The sequence below is a fragment of the Pundamilia nyererei genome, unplaced genomic scaffold (genome assembly GCF_000239375.1).
Source record: "Pundamilia nyererei isolate P.nyererei 1_Seehausen unplaced genomic scaffold, PunNye1.0 scaffold00011, whole genome shotgun sequence".
Classification (NCBI taxonomy): Eukaryota; Metazoa; Chordata; class Actinopteri; order Cichliformes; family Cichlidae; genus Pundamilia; species Pundamilia nyererei.
In genome coordinates, this window is record NW_005187412.1 from 3,326,177 (window position 1) to 3,344,388 (window position 18,212).

The window sequence follows — 18,212 nt, forward strand, 5'->3', positions numbered from 1 at the left end:
TGGCAAGTGAACCTCTGCGTTCATGATAGCAGTTCCCAAACTATCAACACGGGTCATTTGCTATAAATTCTGATCCGATTTTTCTATGAGTAAATTACATTTTGTAGTCTTTGACAAGAGTGTTGGTTTAAATCATTGATGTGCAGTGACTTTTACAGAAGGGCAAGCAGAGATGATGTCATACATGTTAATCTGAAAGTGCTGGTGGAGCCAGCACCTGTTCAGTTTGCCTGTTTTATTAAATCAGACATGGCAGGAGCCATGTTCCCCCTCCATTAGCATTGCATTGCTTGCTAAAGAAGTGATTAAAATGATCTTTTATTGGATGCTGGTCAAGGGTATCATTAAGAGAGAATTTATCATAAGTGCTTGTTTACTTGCTAATGCTAGCTGTTTCCACACAACAGGCAAATGGTAGCTGATCTCAAAAGCAACGAAAGCAGAGCCGCAGGCAGCTTGTCCTCAATTTGCAAAAAACAAGAAAAAGCTGCTTGTTTCCCTGCTCAGTCCACTGTTAACAGGACACAGACACACCCATAGACTAAAGACATGTTATAGATTTCATGGAAATTGAAGGCAAGTGGAGTTGTTCCCCCTCCAGATACTTTAGCCAACTGTGGCGACAAGATGGCAGTAATATAAAGATGGAAGCAACTGGATGAAAGGTTTTGACAGAGTGCTGCTTGTGGTAAAAGGAGATTGCTTTCACTTGGTTTTAACTGATGCGTGGTGTTTTTGTTAGAACTCACAGGGAAAGCACCATTTGCTTTGCTTGCCCTGATGGAACCTCTGTGCTTGAAACTATGTTCTTGTGCTAATTCATAGACTTGCTCTCTGTATTCTGCATTTGAAAGGCTCAGTTGTAGCACTTGGGTTATCACCATGTTGGCTATTAAAAGCCATGGTTGTCTATAAAGCGTATAGTTTATGGATGTTTTATACATGCATCACACAGCCTCAGCTAATAGGTACGAAGTAACTGACAAAAGTTTGCTTTATAGCATCCACTCTTTGAGAAGTTTTGCAACTAAGTTTTGAGGAGTGAAATTCTCCAAACTGGTTGACTTGTTTTTAATAAGACCTCCACAGTACAGTTGTCACAAAGGGAGACATCCTCTATAAAGGCCTACTCTGTTTATTAAGGCTGTCTTTAAAAAATAAAATAAAAATGCTTTAATGCTTTGTATCTTATTTTATTTAACATAAGCAATACCCTAAAATAAGCTAATAGGCCTCTCTGGCTTTTTATTAGCACTGTTTTTGTGGCATATTTAAGCTTAGGGTTTAAAATCTCACAATCTAACTACAGCACATGTGCTCACAGTTTGCCAGACACCAAAAGTTTGAATGCTTCAAAAAAGAATCACTAAAGTAATTTTGTAAATCTAACAATATCCTCAAGAACTAAAGAGTGATTTGCTTTTAGGCATTAATCAAATGTCTGCTTGGTAAAATTTGGAGCCGCTTCCATTCAAGCTCATTCCAGCTAATTTATCTATGATCACTATTGGCTGTGGCTAAACGTAGATTTGGATATATCACTGTTTACTGCAGCACTGCAGATGCCCCTCCGTCTCCTCAATGCCACTTCACTATCTGTTCTCCTGAGTGTGCCACTGAAGAGCTTTTCCTGCAAGCTCTGTGTGAGGAAGACTCGGAGGATGATTATACTGAGGCAGACCCAGTGCTAGACGACTTGCATTTTAGACGAATGCAGCAGACACTTCATCAGACATCTGCCAATCTGCATTATGACCGCTTCTTACCCCAATATTGGACACCTGAAGAGGAGGTTCGTGTACGCAGGATCTACCTTGGCTCTCAAAGACGTCCCTGGTACCATAAAATGCAGCGCCTGAGGTCTGTCTCTTTTTATCATTCAAAGCAGTGTTAACAAAGAAATATGCTTAAAACTAATACAAAACAATGGTAAAATTGCAGTATTGTACTACTTAAAGCTGGAAATAATTCATGGATTGCTTTGCAAAGCAGAAATAAAATAATGGCTGCCTTTACTGGCTTGAGCTTAGTTTTTACTTACATTAAACTCTAACATGAAGATCTGATGCTAAAATAACCAAAAGTGTGACGCAGCGGTGGATTTATATGGCAGCTGTAGCAAACTAAATATTAGTTTGCTAAGCACAAGGAATTAGCTAGCAGTAGTTTGCAAGAATAATAATGTAATTTAAAGCTGATCTATGATTTTGCAGTGTATATTTTTTTAATCCCGTTTTTAATCCTTCATTGTAAGACCTGTGTCTATAAGGTCTGCTGCTAATTGTGTTGCACACATTTTATATATTTGCTGTTCTTTTCTTTGACTGTAGCCGTAAAGCCTTGGCTTTTGCAGAAGAGTTTGACGTTGACTTCGTATCTGGAGAGCCCCAGAAGCCTGAACACAAGCCTGAACTTTTGCAGCTGTCTTGAAGAGCCGTACATAACAAGCACACGATCATAACAATCCTAACCACAAACTGGATTGAAGCCTTTCCACACATTTACAAATATCCAGCTAATGAGAAGATGTTAAAACATGCACAGTTTTCTCATTTATTGTATGAAATTATCAAGATCATTGTTTTGGGTTTTTTTTAAAACCACCCAAATGTTGTATCTGCCACATTGCTGAGTGATGCATTTGTTAGTTTGTTCACATTCTTTATAACATGAGCTGTGCCTTCAATTTTTTTTTTTTTTTTTTTTCAGTTTACTGTGTGAATGTCATCGCTTTTGAAAAATAAAGTATGATGCCACAGGTCAAGAAACTGCGTGGAGTATTTTATATGCAGTACAAAAACATTTTGTCTGGTGTGTGTTAGTGTGTGTGTGAGATGGGTTTGAGTGGCTGTGGTCTTGAAGTCGTGTGTATTACAAAAACATGGTCTCATTCATACAGCACCTCTTTGTGTTCTGTGGTCTAACCTCTTATCCTGACCACTTTTTTTTTTAATTTATTTTTTTTATTTATGTTATGCAGCATGTTGCTGGATGCTTTATCAAACCAGGTCCACTACATGTAGGCACACAATGTTCTTCAGTCTTCATGTCTGTTTCTCTGGTTCTTTAGAGCCAGTCAAACCCAGGTCAAGCCTGAGAGACCAGTTCAGGTCAATCCTGGCTGGATTTGGTAAGTTCCAAAGTTTTAAACACAAAATCGTAGCAAAAATGTTTGAGGCCGCTTTGACGTGACTGCTTTATTGCTGCTTCATCCAGGTATGCTTTTGTTTGCATTCAGGTTGTAAAGAACCAAAATAATGCCACCAGAATAGTTTCCCTTTTCATGAAGGTGGAGCGTGTGGTGCACATCACCTCTATTAATTTTCTGGGCACAGGCTTGACAGTGGAATTTATGACAGGACTGTTTGTAATCAGTCTTGGTTCCTCCCATCAGATTATGTCATTGTTTTGATAGACCACCTTCTAAATGCTGCTGTAAGTTATTTGAATGTCATACATGACATCCTCTGTTGCCCAGAGCAGTGTTATTACCTGTTATGAGTCATGACTGTTGTGTTATCCAGACAGCAACATCTGTTACATTTTTTTTTTTTTCCAATACTTTTGCATTGCTTGACTGGCATGCTACATTCGTGCTCGCACTTCGCTGAGGATTCTGTCGTTTCATTGCAGAATGTGCTGCTACAGCTGGCAGAACTGCACCCTGTTGTGTATACATGTGTAAGCGTGTGTGTGTGTGTGTGTGTGTGTGTGTGCATGCAAGCAATGTGGCTGTTACCATGCATACCCTGCTACGTGGTGCTCAGAAGTGTCACTTTCATGCAATATGAAGCTGCAGTGTAATCATATAATGTCATCAATCATTGTTTAAGTGCCTTGCCTCCCGTGTGTCTGAACCAGGAGCAAATCTCTCAGTGACATCCCCATGGTGTACCCTGTGCGAAAGGCTCCTGATGCAAACACTAGTCATGATGAAAGTCAGGACACCGGATTGACAAGACTGTGGAATCAAGACAACAGAAGGAAGTGTAGCGTTGCTGCCAAGGATGCCGAAGCTCAGTGGCAGGATGTAAGTTCATGCATAAATGCTGACACAGCAATATTTTTCACGGTCCGTTTGGTGTTTTGAAGCTTTTGAGCATTTTTGTCATCAGATGGTAATTGTAGATCTTCACATTTTGCTTTTTCTGCACATTTAAATGACTCCTCTTTCGTATTCTTATAAGTTGAAATTTAAAGCTTATTTTTGACATTTCATATTACAAATTCAAGATTCGCTAAATTAGACACTTGTTGTAAGAGAATGGCAAATGGAGTAAGAATATTGACAGCAGCTCCTGAGTTGGGAAGGTCCTCGGGTACTAAGGAGAAACCTGAGAGGTAAGAAGGTGGGGCATGACATTAATAGAATAAATAAATAAAAAAACTGCCTGTAGAGCAGTAATAGCATAAAAATCAACTTTATTTTCATTGGACACGTTACAAGTGCAAGGCAACGAAATGCAGTTTGCATCCATCTAGAAAGTGGTTTTAGCAATAATATGGTCGTCTTGCTCCTGAAATTTGGATAAATCATCTCTTAAAAAGTGGAAAATAGTTGAATGTTTAGAGATCAAAAAACTCAGTGTGTTAAGAGCATATCTGAATATACTCATGCTGGTTAATAGTTACTGTATTTGTAAACCAAGAATGCAGATGTGGTCTAAATTGAAGTGGCTTTTTGGGGGGGTACTTTTTGATAAGTACACAGGCAGTGGTGTAGTTGGTTGATGTTGTGCATTTCTTTCAGGACTTGAAAAAGTGGAAAACCCGTCGTAGGAGCACAAAGTCTGAACTTCGAACTAAATCACAAGACAGAGAGCATGTAATGGATAAGATGATCAACGGGTCTGTGACAACTATTGAGAAGAATGAAGCAAAACTAAAGTATGTTTGTGCTACAATTGTTTTTAAAAAGAATAAATTCTTAAATATTTTAAACAATGCCTAATGTACAGCTATTTGCAGTGGCATGAAAGAATTTTTTTACTCTTTATTCATTTATCTTTGGCTTATTTGTTTCAGATCATCGATCAGATAATAATAATATTAGACAAAGATGACCTGAATAAACACAAAAGTTTTTTTTTAATAATTTAATTTATTAAGGGCAGAAAGCTATCATAACAAAGCTGGCCCTGTGTGGAAAAAGTAAATCATGAATTGTGATTAATCGCATTTATTTCAGAAAGCAGATTTCAGTTTCACTGAACTGGGCTGTTGCTGCTTCAGGACATGGATGACTTGCTGTAATTGATAGAACCATGAATTCTGCTCTCTACCAGAAGATCCTGAAGCAGGATGTCCGACCATCAGAACTCAAAACCACTTGGGTTATGCAGCAGGACAGTGATCCAGACATACCAGCAAGGCCACCTCTGAATGGCTCAAAAAACCAAAACAAACCATGAAGCTTTAGGAGTGGCCTAGTCAAAGTTCATTCTTAAACAATATTAAACAGGACACAAATCCTCCAGTGTGACTGAATGAAACTTATTTTGCAAAGATGAGTGGGCAGCGATGTGAAGGACCCTTTGCCAGTTATCACAAATACTTTATTCCAGTTCTTGCTGTCAAGGGCGGAACAACCAGTTAATAGATTTAGGGGGCAACTACTTTTTCCACACAGAGCCAAGTAGGCTTGGATAACTTTTCATTTAACCTTAATTCATTTTATTCATACTCTGCTTATATTTGTCTTATATTAATATTTGTTTGATATGAAACATTTCACATATGCAAGAAATAAAGAGGTCAAATACAGTTTCACAGCACTGTACCTTTTTATAACTGTATATATACTCGTGAGTTGTGATGCCTGTCCTTCCTTCATGTTTTCTGCTACCTGTAATCCTTCGGTTACTCTTCCCCTGCATATTAATACCCCAGATACCAGCAGTCACCTTGGACCAGGAACACAGCGCCTCGTCCTTACTCAACAACTTCTCCATCAAAATCAAGCTCTGATCTCCGGCCACATACTCGAGCTCTGCTGGCCCGCAGCTATGCCACCGAGGCACCTTTCAGCCCCACGGTTCCTCTTAGCTCCCAGAGCTCAACCCATGCTCAAGTAGGTTTACACTATTGAGTTTTACCTCCCTGATGTTAATGAGCACCACACACTGTTTTAATAATGGGATTAAAAATGCTTATGATTTTAAAAAATTTCTTGAGTACAGCTGAGTTGTGAAAAGTGTTATAACCTATTAGGTGTTTTTATTATATTGCCAGATGGCATAACTGTTCTCATTGTTGGCCCTTTCCTCTCAGGGTGGAGCAGTGGTTGTCCCTGATGGAAAAGTCTTGGGAGAGGAGATCCACTTTGCCTCCACGGCTTTAGATGAAGCAAGAGTTGGCATGCCTTCTCTAGGCTTTCCTGTGATCTCTCAAACCCAAGTGAAATCCCAGAGCAGCACAGCTCCTTTCCAGTCCACCTGTGAACTTTCCCAGCCACAAAATGGCCTTACAAACCAAATCTCCACTCATTTTACAGCTTTACAGCTGAACGAGACCACAAATTCTAAAAGCAACAAAAGTCCCACTTTATCCATGTCTAGTGAACGAAAAGCATTTTTTTATGTTCATCCGGAGCTTAAAACTGCTGGTGAGGATTTATCGCATCAGAACGACAACTCTCAGGAAGACGGACAGAAGTCCTCTTGGCAAGCAGCAGCAGAGCAAAGCACGGCCCCGCAGACTCCAGGCGTCTACAAGTTCTTGCCCAGAACTGTTTCCTGGTCTGGCTCAGCCAGCCTTCCCCGTGGTTACCGTCGGTCTGAGGGCTCATCCCGTCTCTCTTCTGCTATCACAGCCAGACCCTTTGGGACCAAGCAGTCCAGAGTGTCATCACTGCCCAGGATGTACAATGTGAGTTCACTGGTTGCTGCGTCTGTGGCCCTGTTGCTCTTTAAAAAGATTGGTTTTATCACACCGTATCCATTTAACTGCATTAATCCAGCCTAACACCCATCTTCCTCCTCAGCTGACTCAGTTTAAATATTAACAATGTCACTGTCAAACCTGCAATTCATTCAGGTTTTTGATCAAGCTTAAAAACCATGTTTGGGCAATTATAAGAGCTGAAAATGCTTATGGTGATGAACATGGATGCCAGGAAACCTTGGGTCTAAATCCAAACTTAAAAAAAAAAAAGTGTTATTTAATTTTTTGCTTAACAGAAAAACATGTCGTTCTGACATTATTTTACAGTCAGCCTGTTATTTTTCTGGCTAAATTGCATTTTAGTGTCTGAGGTGGTGTACAGGGATTTGTTAAGACAGCCTAATAAGCTTAAGTAAGTTGGTGTAATGAGAGCATTGTGTATGTATGTGTCTGTCTGTCTGTGCACACTGTTTGAGCTAACTTGTTACCTTTTTGTTTTGATTGCCTTCCTCATTAATAAAAGAAGTGCTGCTGCACTGCGGAGTTCATTCCCAGATTACACATTTCTCACGAATCTGCTGGTTTTACACATTTTTAAGGCCCTACTTTAACATTCCAGCGCTGCAGATTCTGAGCACATCTTGTTTTTCTTCATCTCCAGGTAGATGACAATCAGGGTGTGCTGCTGAACAGTGAGAGAGAGGATTCTCCATCTTCACCATCTCTGAAAAGAGAGACTGCGACCGCCCAGCTGAGCGGTCCGTATCAGACCAACCAGGGGAAGCAGACTGGTGCAGGACAGGAAGAGCAAGTGACTAGCTCCAATCTTTCCAGCCAGACCTCCTTTCAGAGCAGTGGCTATTACTATCGACCCTCCATTCAAAGCCAGATACTGCCTCAACCTTATTCAAATCTGCAGTCTCGTCAAAATAGAGGCTTGACCTTCTCAGCTGATGGAAGCACAGATCTTCCAAAGGTATGCTGGAGTATTTTTGAACTTGTAAGATCATATCAAATCAATGGCATTTATGTGATTACCCACTGCTCTGTAGAAAAAATGAATGAAACAAACTCCTATAAAAGTTTGCTGCCCTATGGCCAAGTCTCACTTGGAAATGAGATTTAAATCTCAATTAAACTTTTCACCTGGATAAATAAAGGATGAGGAGGATGATAATATAAAATCAGATTTAAACTGGCTGGATCTGGACCAGTTCTAGAGCCGCTGCCATTTTCAAATCACTCCCTCAACGTCACTTTCTGACCCCCTGCAGTTATTGTGTAGTTACACTATGGACCCCAGACTTGTGCAGAGAGCAAACATCAGCTTCTGTATCAAATGTACTTGACTTTCATGAACCTGGGCTACAGTGAAAGCTAACAGCAGTTTTCAGTGGAAAAATCCAGTTTCCACTCTCAAAGTGCATTAGTTCAGGGGCCTGACCAGCTGCATGTGTGCGGCTCTTTTGTTTCTTTGGTTTTCTTTTTGTTGTTGTTTTTGTTTTGTTTTTTCACTGTCCCAGAGCTAGAGCATTGACAGTCTGCTCCTGGGGGTTTCCTCAATCTTTGTCCAAGTTGGAAGGTCACAATTTTACACTAGACAATGAAGCCAATGCAGAAACATATTAAACCTGCATTACATGTGAAAGCCACCAGGTGGCAAAAGCTGTGGTTGCAGAAAGACTTTTGGTCCTATAGATGTCTGGGAAAGCAGCTTTCTGTCTTTACCTCTGTAAACAGTTTCCTGCAGAGTTTTTGACCCAAAATTAGTTTGACTTATTTTGGGTCGTCTTGGGAGGAAAAAAATGTTTAAAAAATTGAGAATTATCTGTGGTATGATTATTGGCTAATGACTTGTTTAACAGGTTGCACACTTGTGCACTTTCCTCTTTGCATCTATCCAAAAAACAACGGTGAGACTGCTCATCCCAAGGCTTTAAAATGGGGCTTGATGGGATGTAGGGAACAGCCATGATGGCTACACCCGTCTTTTATATCATGAAATTAGATACTTGGAGAGGGATCGAAAGGTGTAATGAATGATTGTTCTCATTAAATAAGCTCAGTGACGACCAGAAAATTAACATTTTGGAATAATGGGAAATGTTTATTTTCAGACATTTTGACTTGTAGACTGGTGTCATTTATATCATTAGATAAGGTTAAATGGTGTTGCCATGACAACTTCTAAGGTCACCCCCCCTTTTTATTTTTTTAATTTATTTTTTTATTTTTAATTACCATTCACTACAGTGTTTCAAACTTAAAGCAGCATTAATATGGCATTTCTGACCGTAACTGGTCATTCAGTTTATCCCTTCCTTACTATATTTGTGTAGCGGGCCACTCAAGTCTCTAATTTCCACTAGGAAGCATTCGACATTGGATCACACGGTGTCACCTTTACACACGTGTGTGTGTGTGTGTGTGTGTGTGTATTTATTTCCAGGTGGATCACAGTGACATGAGAGTGAGCCTTACTCTTAAACCCAACAGTCTAGCTGACTTTGGTTTCCATACTCACTGGGACTCGACGGGGGCGAGAGTTAAGCTCATTCAGCCCGGTAAGACTCTTGTTAAATGTAACTCTGGAGTGCTGAAGTTTTGTCACAAGAACAGAACGTTACATTTAGCATCTTTGTGTGAGACAGGAACAAGTCAGTGACAGATGTTTTCTTTTTTGCTTTTTATAGAGGAAATTTGCTCTCACAGGTTAGCGCTTAGAGAATAAAACGGTAACAGATGACACTGACAGTTCAGGTCACAGACTAAAAAGGCATCAAATTTGTTAGTGGGTCGATTTTTGTTATGAGGGAAATTGTATGCAGCAGAAGGGGAAGAGTGCAGAATTTCAAAGCTATTTTTTATTCTGGTGGAGGGGGAGAGATGTCAAAACGGCTACATTTTGATTATGTTTTCTGAACATGGTAATTATATATATATATATATACGGTTACTTATAGGGAAGAGAAAATTTAACCTAGGAGTTTTACAGTATTTGAGGGCTTCTGAGCATCAAACTACCAAAGTGATTTAAAACGCAACCATGAATAATGAATTGGACATGAGAGAGGTGTCACTTACTCGCTGCTTAGTGGCCCACTTTCAGATAGGAACAGTTCCTACTGTGTTTCTCACTTCATGCTAAGCAAATAATTTCTGAATTGGCACTTTGGTTTTTCATGTTATGCCATACTCGTTTTCATCTTTCTTCATTTCTTCCCTCAGGCAGTCCAGCCGAGCTCTGCCAGCTGCGTGTCGACGACGAGATCGTGACCGTCGATGGAGCTGCGGTGGCACACATGAACTACGACCAGTGGAGGGATAAAATGTCATCTGCCCTGCAAACCGGCAGTTTGACCATGGACATTCGGCGCTATGGCAACAAGGGTAGGATATTGAGTAAAAGCGGCTCTGTTTTACCACTTCCTGAAATTATTAGCGTGGTCTTAGAGTTGATGGCTAGTTGTTTTTAATTAGATTGGAGCACCGGCGAGGGGACTCATCACAGCCAGCCAGGCCAGAGCAGGGTGACCCTCAATCTGACTGCTGCTTCTTCGCCTGTCCTGATAGGGTGCCCTGATCACCATGCCAACAGTGCTGCCTTTCCAGACACACAAGTCACACAAGGGTTCAAAAGCAATGGGCACACAGACAACGTGAGCACTATTTTAGCAGCTATCACAGCAATTTAAAAAAAAAATGATCAAAGCTCTTCTTATAGTTTGTGGTGTCTTTTTTTTTTTTTCTTTTCACCTGCATAGGTGATGCAGGGTAAAGTCATGGGTGGAGAACTTTGTGAGACACATGGGACAACCAGAAATAAAGGTAACACCAAGCATAAAGTGTGTAATCGCAGTGATATTTTAAAAAAACACTTCCTCTAAAAATAACTCGGGTGTAATATGTGTAATTTCTCACTTTGTCCACCCTTCCTCTTCATGTAGATTGTAGTACTATTATTAGAAAAAATCAGAAAAGGAGGGCAGAATTTTTCAGGCAGCAAGGTAAAATGGCAGTTTGAACTTCATGTGAAGCGGCTTCGGTGGCTGGTGCTTGGCTTGGTTTGAATTGTCATTAGAATTAAATACGCATTTTTAGTATGCTTGTTTTTTGGTTTTTTTTAAAAGAATATTTAGGAGATGCTAATTTATAAGGAATCAAAAGATGCATGGTGATTAGCTGATTGCCTTTTACTAGATAACCACTGTGATAACATCAGTCTATTATACTTTATAGCAGTGCTTTAATCAGAGCAGCGTAACCACAAATTACACCAAAGTAAATCAGCTATTAAAGGATTTCTATAAATTGCTGTTCGTTGTACAGTTTGTTCATGAAAAATCGCAGAAGAACTGAGGGCAGGGGCGCAGACTGTACTGCTTTTCACAGTGATTGGCCAATTTTAACCAAACAGCCACAGAGATACGGCACTGATCATGTCCAAAATATAGAGACCACAATGAATATAAGCCTATATTAAGATGATCTCCTCTCATTTCTCAGTTTTTGCATTGATTTCCTCTTAGTTCCTATCAGGTGCAGGAAGGGGTCAGGAATTTGAGGCATTTAACAAAATGACAATGATGCAGCTTTGCAGCCATCATCTTGAAGTCATTGCAGATGAATAGTTATGTAACAGGTTTTCCAGGACCGCATAAAGTCCTGTGGAAAGCCCCATGATTCAGTAGCTTAGAATCATCTTAAGCAGCAAAAACTTGAATTCATCGTTTTGGGGATGATATTGGTCTCTCAAATCATTGTGGATGAACATTGGTTCAGTTCACTTAAGTATGAAGGCATTCGTTTATGCAGAGGTCCCTCAAGGTCTGACCACAGCCTCTCAATCAAGTTAAGATCTGGACTTTGACCGGGCCTTTGCAACACTTCTTTGGCCGTGGTCTCATATTTGACTCTAGAAGAGTTGAGTGAACTCGTTGACTGCGAGGTGCTCAGCTCCCGTGGTTGAAAAACAAGACCAGCACGCCATCCTTCTGTGCTGATGTGCTTGTGTGTTTTCATGCGTTTGGTTTTCACCAAATGTTACACTGTGCATTGTTGCCAGACATCTCCACTTTGGTCTTGTCTGTCCAAAAGACATTGTTCCACAAATCGTGCGCTTTGTTCAGATGCAGCTTTGCAAACCTTTGGAAGCTGTGCTCGTAGAGAGGAGAGCATTTCTCCTGGCAGCTCCTGTAGAGTCTGAAGATGCATCTCTTGGGCTTTTTGCATTTTCTCGGAGCATTGCACGGTCTGACCTTGGGGTGAAGTCACTGGGATGTTCACTTCTGGGAAAATGATGGCATTGTGTTAGCACACTTCAGTGCTCCAGACCTGCAAACTGCCAAAACTTCTGCTTCTGTAAAGGTGCTCACACGTGCTGGTTATCCGTCAAACAAGTGCAGTTGATCACCAACATCTGCTGCTGCTGACCTTTTCCTAGTTTTTTTATAGGTCTGTATGTAGTCCTATGAAAGTTTTTAAACTTTTTTTTTAACCCCCCCCCCTCATATAACTATGTGATGTCTGTTTTGTTTAAGCTTACCATTATATTTTATGGCAGCTTCTATACTTTAATCATATACCAATGGTAAATGGCCTGCATTTGTATAGCGCTTTACTCAGTCCTTAAGGACCCCAAAGCGCTTTGCACTACATTCAGTCATTCACCCATTCACACACACATTCACACACTGGTGACGGCAAGCTACATTGTAGCCACAGCTGCCCTGGGGTGCACTGACAGAGGCGAGGCTGCCGGACACTGGCGCCACCAGGCCCTCTGACCACGACCAGTAGGCAAACACGGGGTTAGTATCTTGGCCAAAGATATTTGTCATGCAGCCAGGAGGCAGCCTGGGATCAAACCACCGACCTTCTGGTCAGTGGCTGACCTGCTCTGCCACCTGAGCTACAGCCACCCATGGTACATCATGATGGTTCTTTTAAATATATCGAGAGTACTTCCTCACTCATATGTCCCTTCAGCAACCTGCAACCTCTCTCCTGGCTCCTCTCTCCTTGAGATGCATTTTGGAAATTAAGGCATCCCTAAATAATGACACACTGGAATTGATTTCCAGGTTACAGACAGGAGGCGGAGGAGATGAGGAGGCACAAAACAGAGAAATGAGAAGAGCCCACTGTGTGCAACGGTTCTTTATGTTGTTTTCATTGTTTGATCAGTAACTTTCTGGCACGAAGACTGATATCCTCTGCTGTCCTTTGTGGTTGTTGATGATTCTGTGTGTCCTACGATGGCTTTTCTCTTCAGGCTGTGCAGGATTCAGCTCGTGGGTGTACTTATGTGGTAAATATTTGCACTGTGTGTAGCTGCTGTTGCGATGCTAAAGACCCACTGTGTGTCATGCTGCATCATCAAGCAAACACAGCAAATTTGTGCTTGCTTTACCGCACACTGTGATACCTTTCTTGCATTTACAAGTTCTTGAGGCTTTGTTCTGCAGCTTCTTTTTCAGAATTTGCAGTGCGGCATCTTTAGCTGGGGATACATTAGCAGAATAGTGTGCTGAATTTTGATAAACTGTCGGCATGTTGGCCCTGATCATTGGAGAGTGATGATCCTGAATGAGTGGTGAGAAGTGTTTAATTCAGTCCTACTGGTAAGTCTTCAGTGACCGGTTTGGGTCATTTTTTTTTATTTTTTTTTATATGGCTTGTCTGGGATTGGCCAGATGAAGGCCTCTAGCAGAGCTTTCCTGACTGAAGCAGGAACAAAATCAAATATCCACTACATTTTTCTCCAGTCTTCCTTAATCTTCTAATGTGTCCCCAGTAATTGCATCTGTTTAGACCTGCATGATGCTACTCTACTCTAGGAAAAAACAAAACACTAAACAGGTCCTAAACTATTATTCTCTCTCACAGGAGGGTCAGAATCTGCGATATCTGATGTAAGTTTCTGTACTATTTGATTAAAGGATGTGCACAGTCAGAAATATGTCACCTGCATGTGTTTAAAGAGTTGATGTACTGCAGTGTGATCACGTTTGAACTTACAGTCTGTCTGTGCATCACCAGCTCCAGGTGCCATCGCTCAGCCCCCCCTCATCCAGCTGGTCTTGGGACCTTGAGGAGGATCGCAGGAGACAGGAGAAGTGGCAGGAAGAACAGGAGCGCCTCCTACAGGTGAAGCCTCTTTCAAACAGAACTAAGGAGCATATGCTTGAAGTTCAGTTCAATTTTATTAAAGTGCTCTGGTGTTTTTGGATTTGTTTTTAGGAGAAATATCAGCGGGACCAGGAGAGGCTGGAGGCAGAGTGGCGAAGAGACCAACGGGATGTAATAGACCCCAAGAAGTCGGGGGTAATGTCGCTGTCATTTTACAGCAGTTTTTATAATAGTTTTTTCCTTAATAAGGCACCAAAGAAGGGAAGTTTTTTTTTTTAAAGATCCTAATGTATGACATTTTACTACATTTTGAGATTACACTGGTTACACTATAATGTTGCATTTTCAGTCAGCAGCTCTGACACTGACACCGCACTGAATTATTTTGCTCACTTTTATCAGTGTTATATTGTTTTTCTTTTTCTAAATACTCTACACGTACAATATTCATGTTTCAGAGCCAGAAAACCTTTGAGGTGACCTCTGGTGATGTGGGCCTCGCCAGGACCCAGCAGCAAGAGAATGCAATGCCGAAGAAAACCAGAGAAGAAGAGCAGAGCACTGATGGAGAAAAGCTGAAAGAGTTGTTGGGGCCAAAACGGCAAAGTAATGCACACGAAGTGCAGAATGAGATGGTTGCCCAACAAGACTGGTAAATAAAGCTTTGCTTCTTTCTTAATGCTGCTCTTATCCATGTGGTACAAAGAGCATGTTTATTACAAAGAGTCTCATCAGCAAAACGTTCTAAAGCATTTTTTAATCATCATCACTGCTGTTTCTGCTGTGCCTCCTGTTGCTTTTGCTGGGCCTTATTTCTGCTAATGCTGTACCTAAGGGCTGATGGCTCATGTGGCTTTGCTCAGCTGTCCCCTGCACACAGGTCAGATCAAGCCTGGTCCAATTTCCACTGTATTTGTAGTTTTAGTCACGCAGGTCCAGGTTTTGCACACCACTTCAGTGATTTTTGTAAATTAAGCTATTATAAAAGTAGATAATTGTTTGTTTTTTCTTTTAGAGAAAAACACTTTTAACAAATGCTTGATTTATGACTCAAAGCACAATTTCTTAAAAGAAATAAAAGAAAATCACATCAAAATATTGTGGACTTGAATTAAAAATTGCTCTCAGGGTTGAATAATGCAGACTTTCTTGTTCCCATAGGACAAAGTCCTTGTCTTCCCCAGTATTAGCTGGGCCTCACAAGTATTCTAGAGGTGAGTTTAGCTCTTCCTCTTATATTATCCATTTCTGTGTTGGAGATGTACTTCTCTAACCCGTTCAACGTGCTTTTGTTCAGGGGATCAGAGTAAAAGAAAAGGACTGTCTGTGGCCAAGGCTGAGAAAGAAAGGCAGCAGATTTTAGAGGAGATGAAGAAAAGGACTCAGCTTCTGACTGACAACAGCTGGATACGTCAGCGCAGCAGCAGCTTTTACAAGGATCCCATGATTGTTGGGCTTCCTCTGAAAAGGTGAGACCTCAGCCAAGCTGCATTTAAGATTGGACTCATTGCCCAATGGCCTGTTTTTCAGTCCGTGTGTTTCCAATTGTTCTTCTACTACTGTGATTTCTTACCTGCAGATATGACTCTCTGGATAATCTTGATAATTTGCGTCAGCCCCAATCCTCAATCTATAGTTACCCTCGACCACACTCGGCTGCTGCAGGTTACGTTACACCGAGTAGGAATGCCTCTTCGCGATACAGCACTGGATCAGTATTATCCCTGAGAAATCCTTACATACAGTCCTGTCATCAGGCCAGGTACACATCTATGTAAACTACAAGCTTTCATCTCTTGTACATGTACTTAAAAAAAAAAAAAGGTCTTTACAGACATTTTTGGCCTTACTTGGTTACCATTTGCCTGCCCCAGGATGGTCAATGGCAGGAGGAATTGCTCTGTCTGTGGGCGTATCCTTGGTAGTAGACCAGCTATGGTCATAGAGGCCCTTAGTCTCTACTTCCACCTTGGCTGTTTTCAGGTGAGAGGGTTTACCTGGGTTAAGGTGCAGTCACAATAGCTCCAATACCTGCAAATAGCTGCAACTGCTCCTCATCTCTAAGGAAACTATTCCATTTTTGACATGAGGTCCTTCAGTTTTTTATAGTTAAAATGTGATCAGAGTTCGTGGTTGGCCAATAGAAACACGGGACTTATTTTCTTATAGTTCAGTCACTTAAACTCTGAACGCAACAACAAAATGGAAACGGCAAATGATGCACAAAACACATGATGACTTATTAGCAATAATTTCTGTGAATCTGCATACAATGCTGCAGAATCTGTAGGCAAGAGACAAGAAAGCTGCCCCTGCAAGACAAGAGACTTGGTCCTGATTTCTTATGTGTTGACCAAAGTTCTCATAATTTTGGAACTTTAAAGTTCAATACTGCCGGAGTGTAGGATTTCCACCACAGTAGTGGATCTATTTTAATTTTTTTCTTATTTTCTGCCCTATGGTAGATGCACATATTTTATTTTATATTTTTCTAAAGAGGTAAAGTTTCGGACTTAGATATGCATACATGTGCAAGTTATCCCTGTGAGCTAAATGCTCAGACTCCTCTAAACTTTAGATTTATGACCCCTTTTTTTCTAATCTATGATCTCATCTGGGTATCTATCATCTATATGATAGATAGATGATAGATAGATGATAGATAGATGATAGATAGATGATAGATAGATGATAGATAGATGATAGATATTAAGGTATATCTTAATATGGTGATATCAAGCACACAGCTCTGGCTTAACAGAAGCCACACCCATCTGCTGTTTGAATCTGTTTGCGAGGGACAGCCTATCAGAAGAAAGTTGATTTAAAGGGAGAGGCGCTAAAATGACGTGTTTTATGCAGAGGCCTAATATGTACATGACTTACGCAAATTTTCAGTTCTACTCCAATTTTCAGTTTTTATTCTTGCGCACTACTTAACATAACAGGTCCCAGTTAAAATAAAAAATTCAGAGAAGAAAAACATACACCCAGTATAACTGAACCCTGTATGTGTTTTGGGGGTTAATTCTGAACAAAATTTTAGGGTTGAGACTAATGTGACTGCAACTTGCTTTGTGAGGTTGGCAGGAGTCTCATGTCTGTGGTCTGTTTTCCAATCATAGTTATCAGTTTGCATCTGCTAGGAGGAGTGTTTCTATCACTTTCATGAATCTATTTTCATTAGCCAGTCTGTCTCTTTGTCTGTGAAGCTTCTGGGGGTGGTGGTCAAGCCCACTGTTATGTTTGTCATTATTTTCTCAGTTACTTATTATGCGCATAGTGGAAGAAGCCAACCTGCTGTCCTGCTTTGCTTTTAGATCCTTGCTGTGAAAGTCTCACTGGCAGGGGACCCCTAGATTTAGCTGGCCTTGGTTCATTAGCATGTAGATGTAAAAGCAATTTCACTTCTGCCTCCCTGTAAGTCACAGATGCACATCACACTTGTTGTGATATTTATATGCTGTGGGGTTTTTACGCAAAACAAAGCTTGGTTATCCTGTGCTCGGGTGGCGGACCGTCTGGTGAAATAATTTAGACGCTAAAGACCCACGTCACAGCTCGGCTAGATTTGTCTTAGATGGTCCCTGAATCCTTTCTCACTTCCCCGTCCTCCCCTCAGTGCGTGGGCTGCCGTCAACATCTCGGAGGAAGAGAGAATGGAGCCCAGGTTCAAATCCGAAACAGGAAGCCCTTCTGTGAACGCTGCTATTTCCAACTCAGGTGTAAGTATTGGTCATTGTGAGACATGAACATCACACTTTAGTTTCTGTCCCTCTATTAACCTTCCAGATTGCTTTTTCATTTTTTTAACATTGCATTATGCATGACTTAGTCTATAAAATCATTTTTTGTTTAATTATTGTTCTGTAGAAAAACTGGAATTATTACCCATCACTCACTGAAAGCTAACTTTTCTTATAATACTTTAAAATGTGTTTAAGATGTCACATATTTACAGCTTTACAAACTCGAGCTTGTTTTTCAAGGTACCATGTTTACTTGCATTTTAGTCACCCCCATGTGAGCAGCTTGCTGTACTCCAGATTGAAGAGTAAATACAGTGGCATGGGGGTCTCTGAGCAAAGCTATGCTGTACAGAGGGAATCGCAGCCAATTCACAGCTTCTACTTCCTGAGCATCGGTAAAACTTTATATAGAGTTTTGGCAAAGTAGAACCTATACTTCTATTTTTTTTT

General features: G+C 40.8%; 1 protein-coding gene across 1 annotated transcript in view; it reads left to right on the forward strand.

The window, feature by feature from the left end:
• Positions 1–18,206, forward strand: part of LOC102194794 (LIM domain only protein 7-like) — a 32,028-nt gene extending 13,822 nt beyond the window's left edge. Inside the window, exons 9-32 of the mRNA XM_013908482.1 lie at positions 1,610–1,860; positions 3,071–3,130; positions 3,862–4,030; positions 4,751–4,887; positions 5,890–6,070; positions 6,271–6,867; positions 7,544–7,858; positions 9,332–9,446; positions 10,111–10,272; positions 10,363–10,541; positions 10,647–10,710; positions 10,830–10,889; positions 13,157–13,192; positions 13,771–13,796; positions 13,924–14,031; positions 14,125–14,208; positions 14,472–14,665; positions 14,849–14,893; positions 15,175–15,227; positions 15,311–15,482; positions 15,593–15,775; positions 15,888–15,996; positions 17,636–17,738; positions 18,027–18,206. Of these exons, the coding sequence (XP_013763936.1) occupies positions 1,610–1,860; positions 3,071–3,130; positions 3,862–4,030; positions 4,751–4,887; positions 5,890–6,070; positions 6,271–6,867; positions 7,544–7,858; positions 9,332–9,446; positions 10,111–10,272; positions 10,363–10,541; positions 10,647–10,710; positions 10,830–10,889; positions 13,157–13,192; positions 13,771–13,796; positions 13,924–14,031; positions 14,125–14,208; positions 14,472–14,665; positions 14,849–14,893; positions 15,175–15,227; positions 15,311–15,482; positions 15,593–15,775; positions 15,888–15,996; positions 17,636–17,738; positions 18,027–18,040 (3,417 nt within the window). The 3' untranslated portion in view covers positions 18,041–18,206. The remainder of the gene's footprint in view (positions 1–1,609; positions 1,861–3,070; positions 3,131–3,861; positions 4,031–4,750; positions 4,888–5,889; positions 6,071–6,270; positions 6,868–7,543; positions 7,859–9,331; positions 9,447–10,110; positions 10,273–10,362; positions 10,542–10,646; positions 10,711–10,829; positions 10,890–13,156; positions 13,193–13,770; positions 13,797–13,923; positions 14,032–14,124; positions 14,209–14,471; positions 14,666–14,848; positions 14,894–15,174; positions 15,228–15,310; positions 15,483–15,592; positions 15,776–15,887; positions 15,997–17,635; positions 17,739–18,026) is intronic.
• Positions 18,207–18,212: the final 6 nt, after the last annotated feature.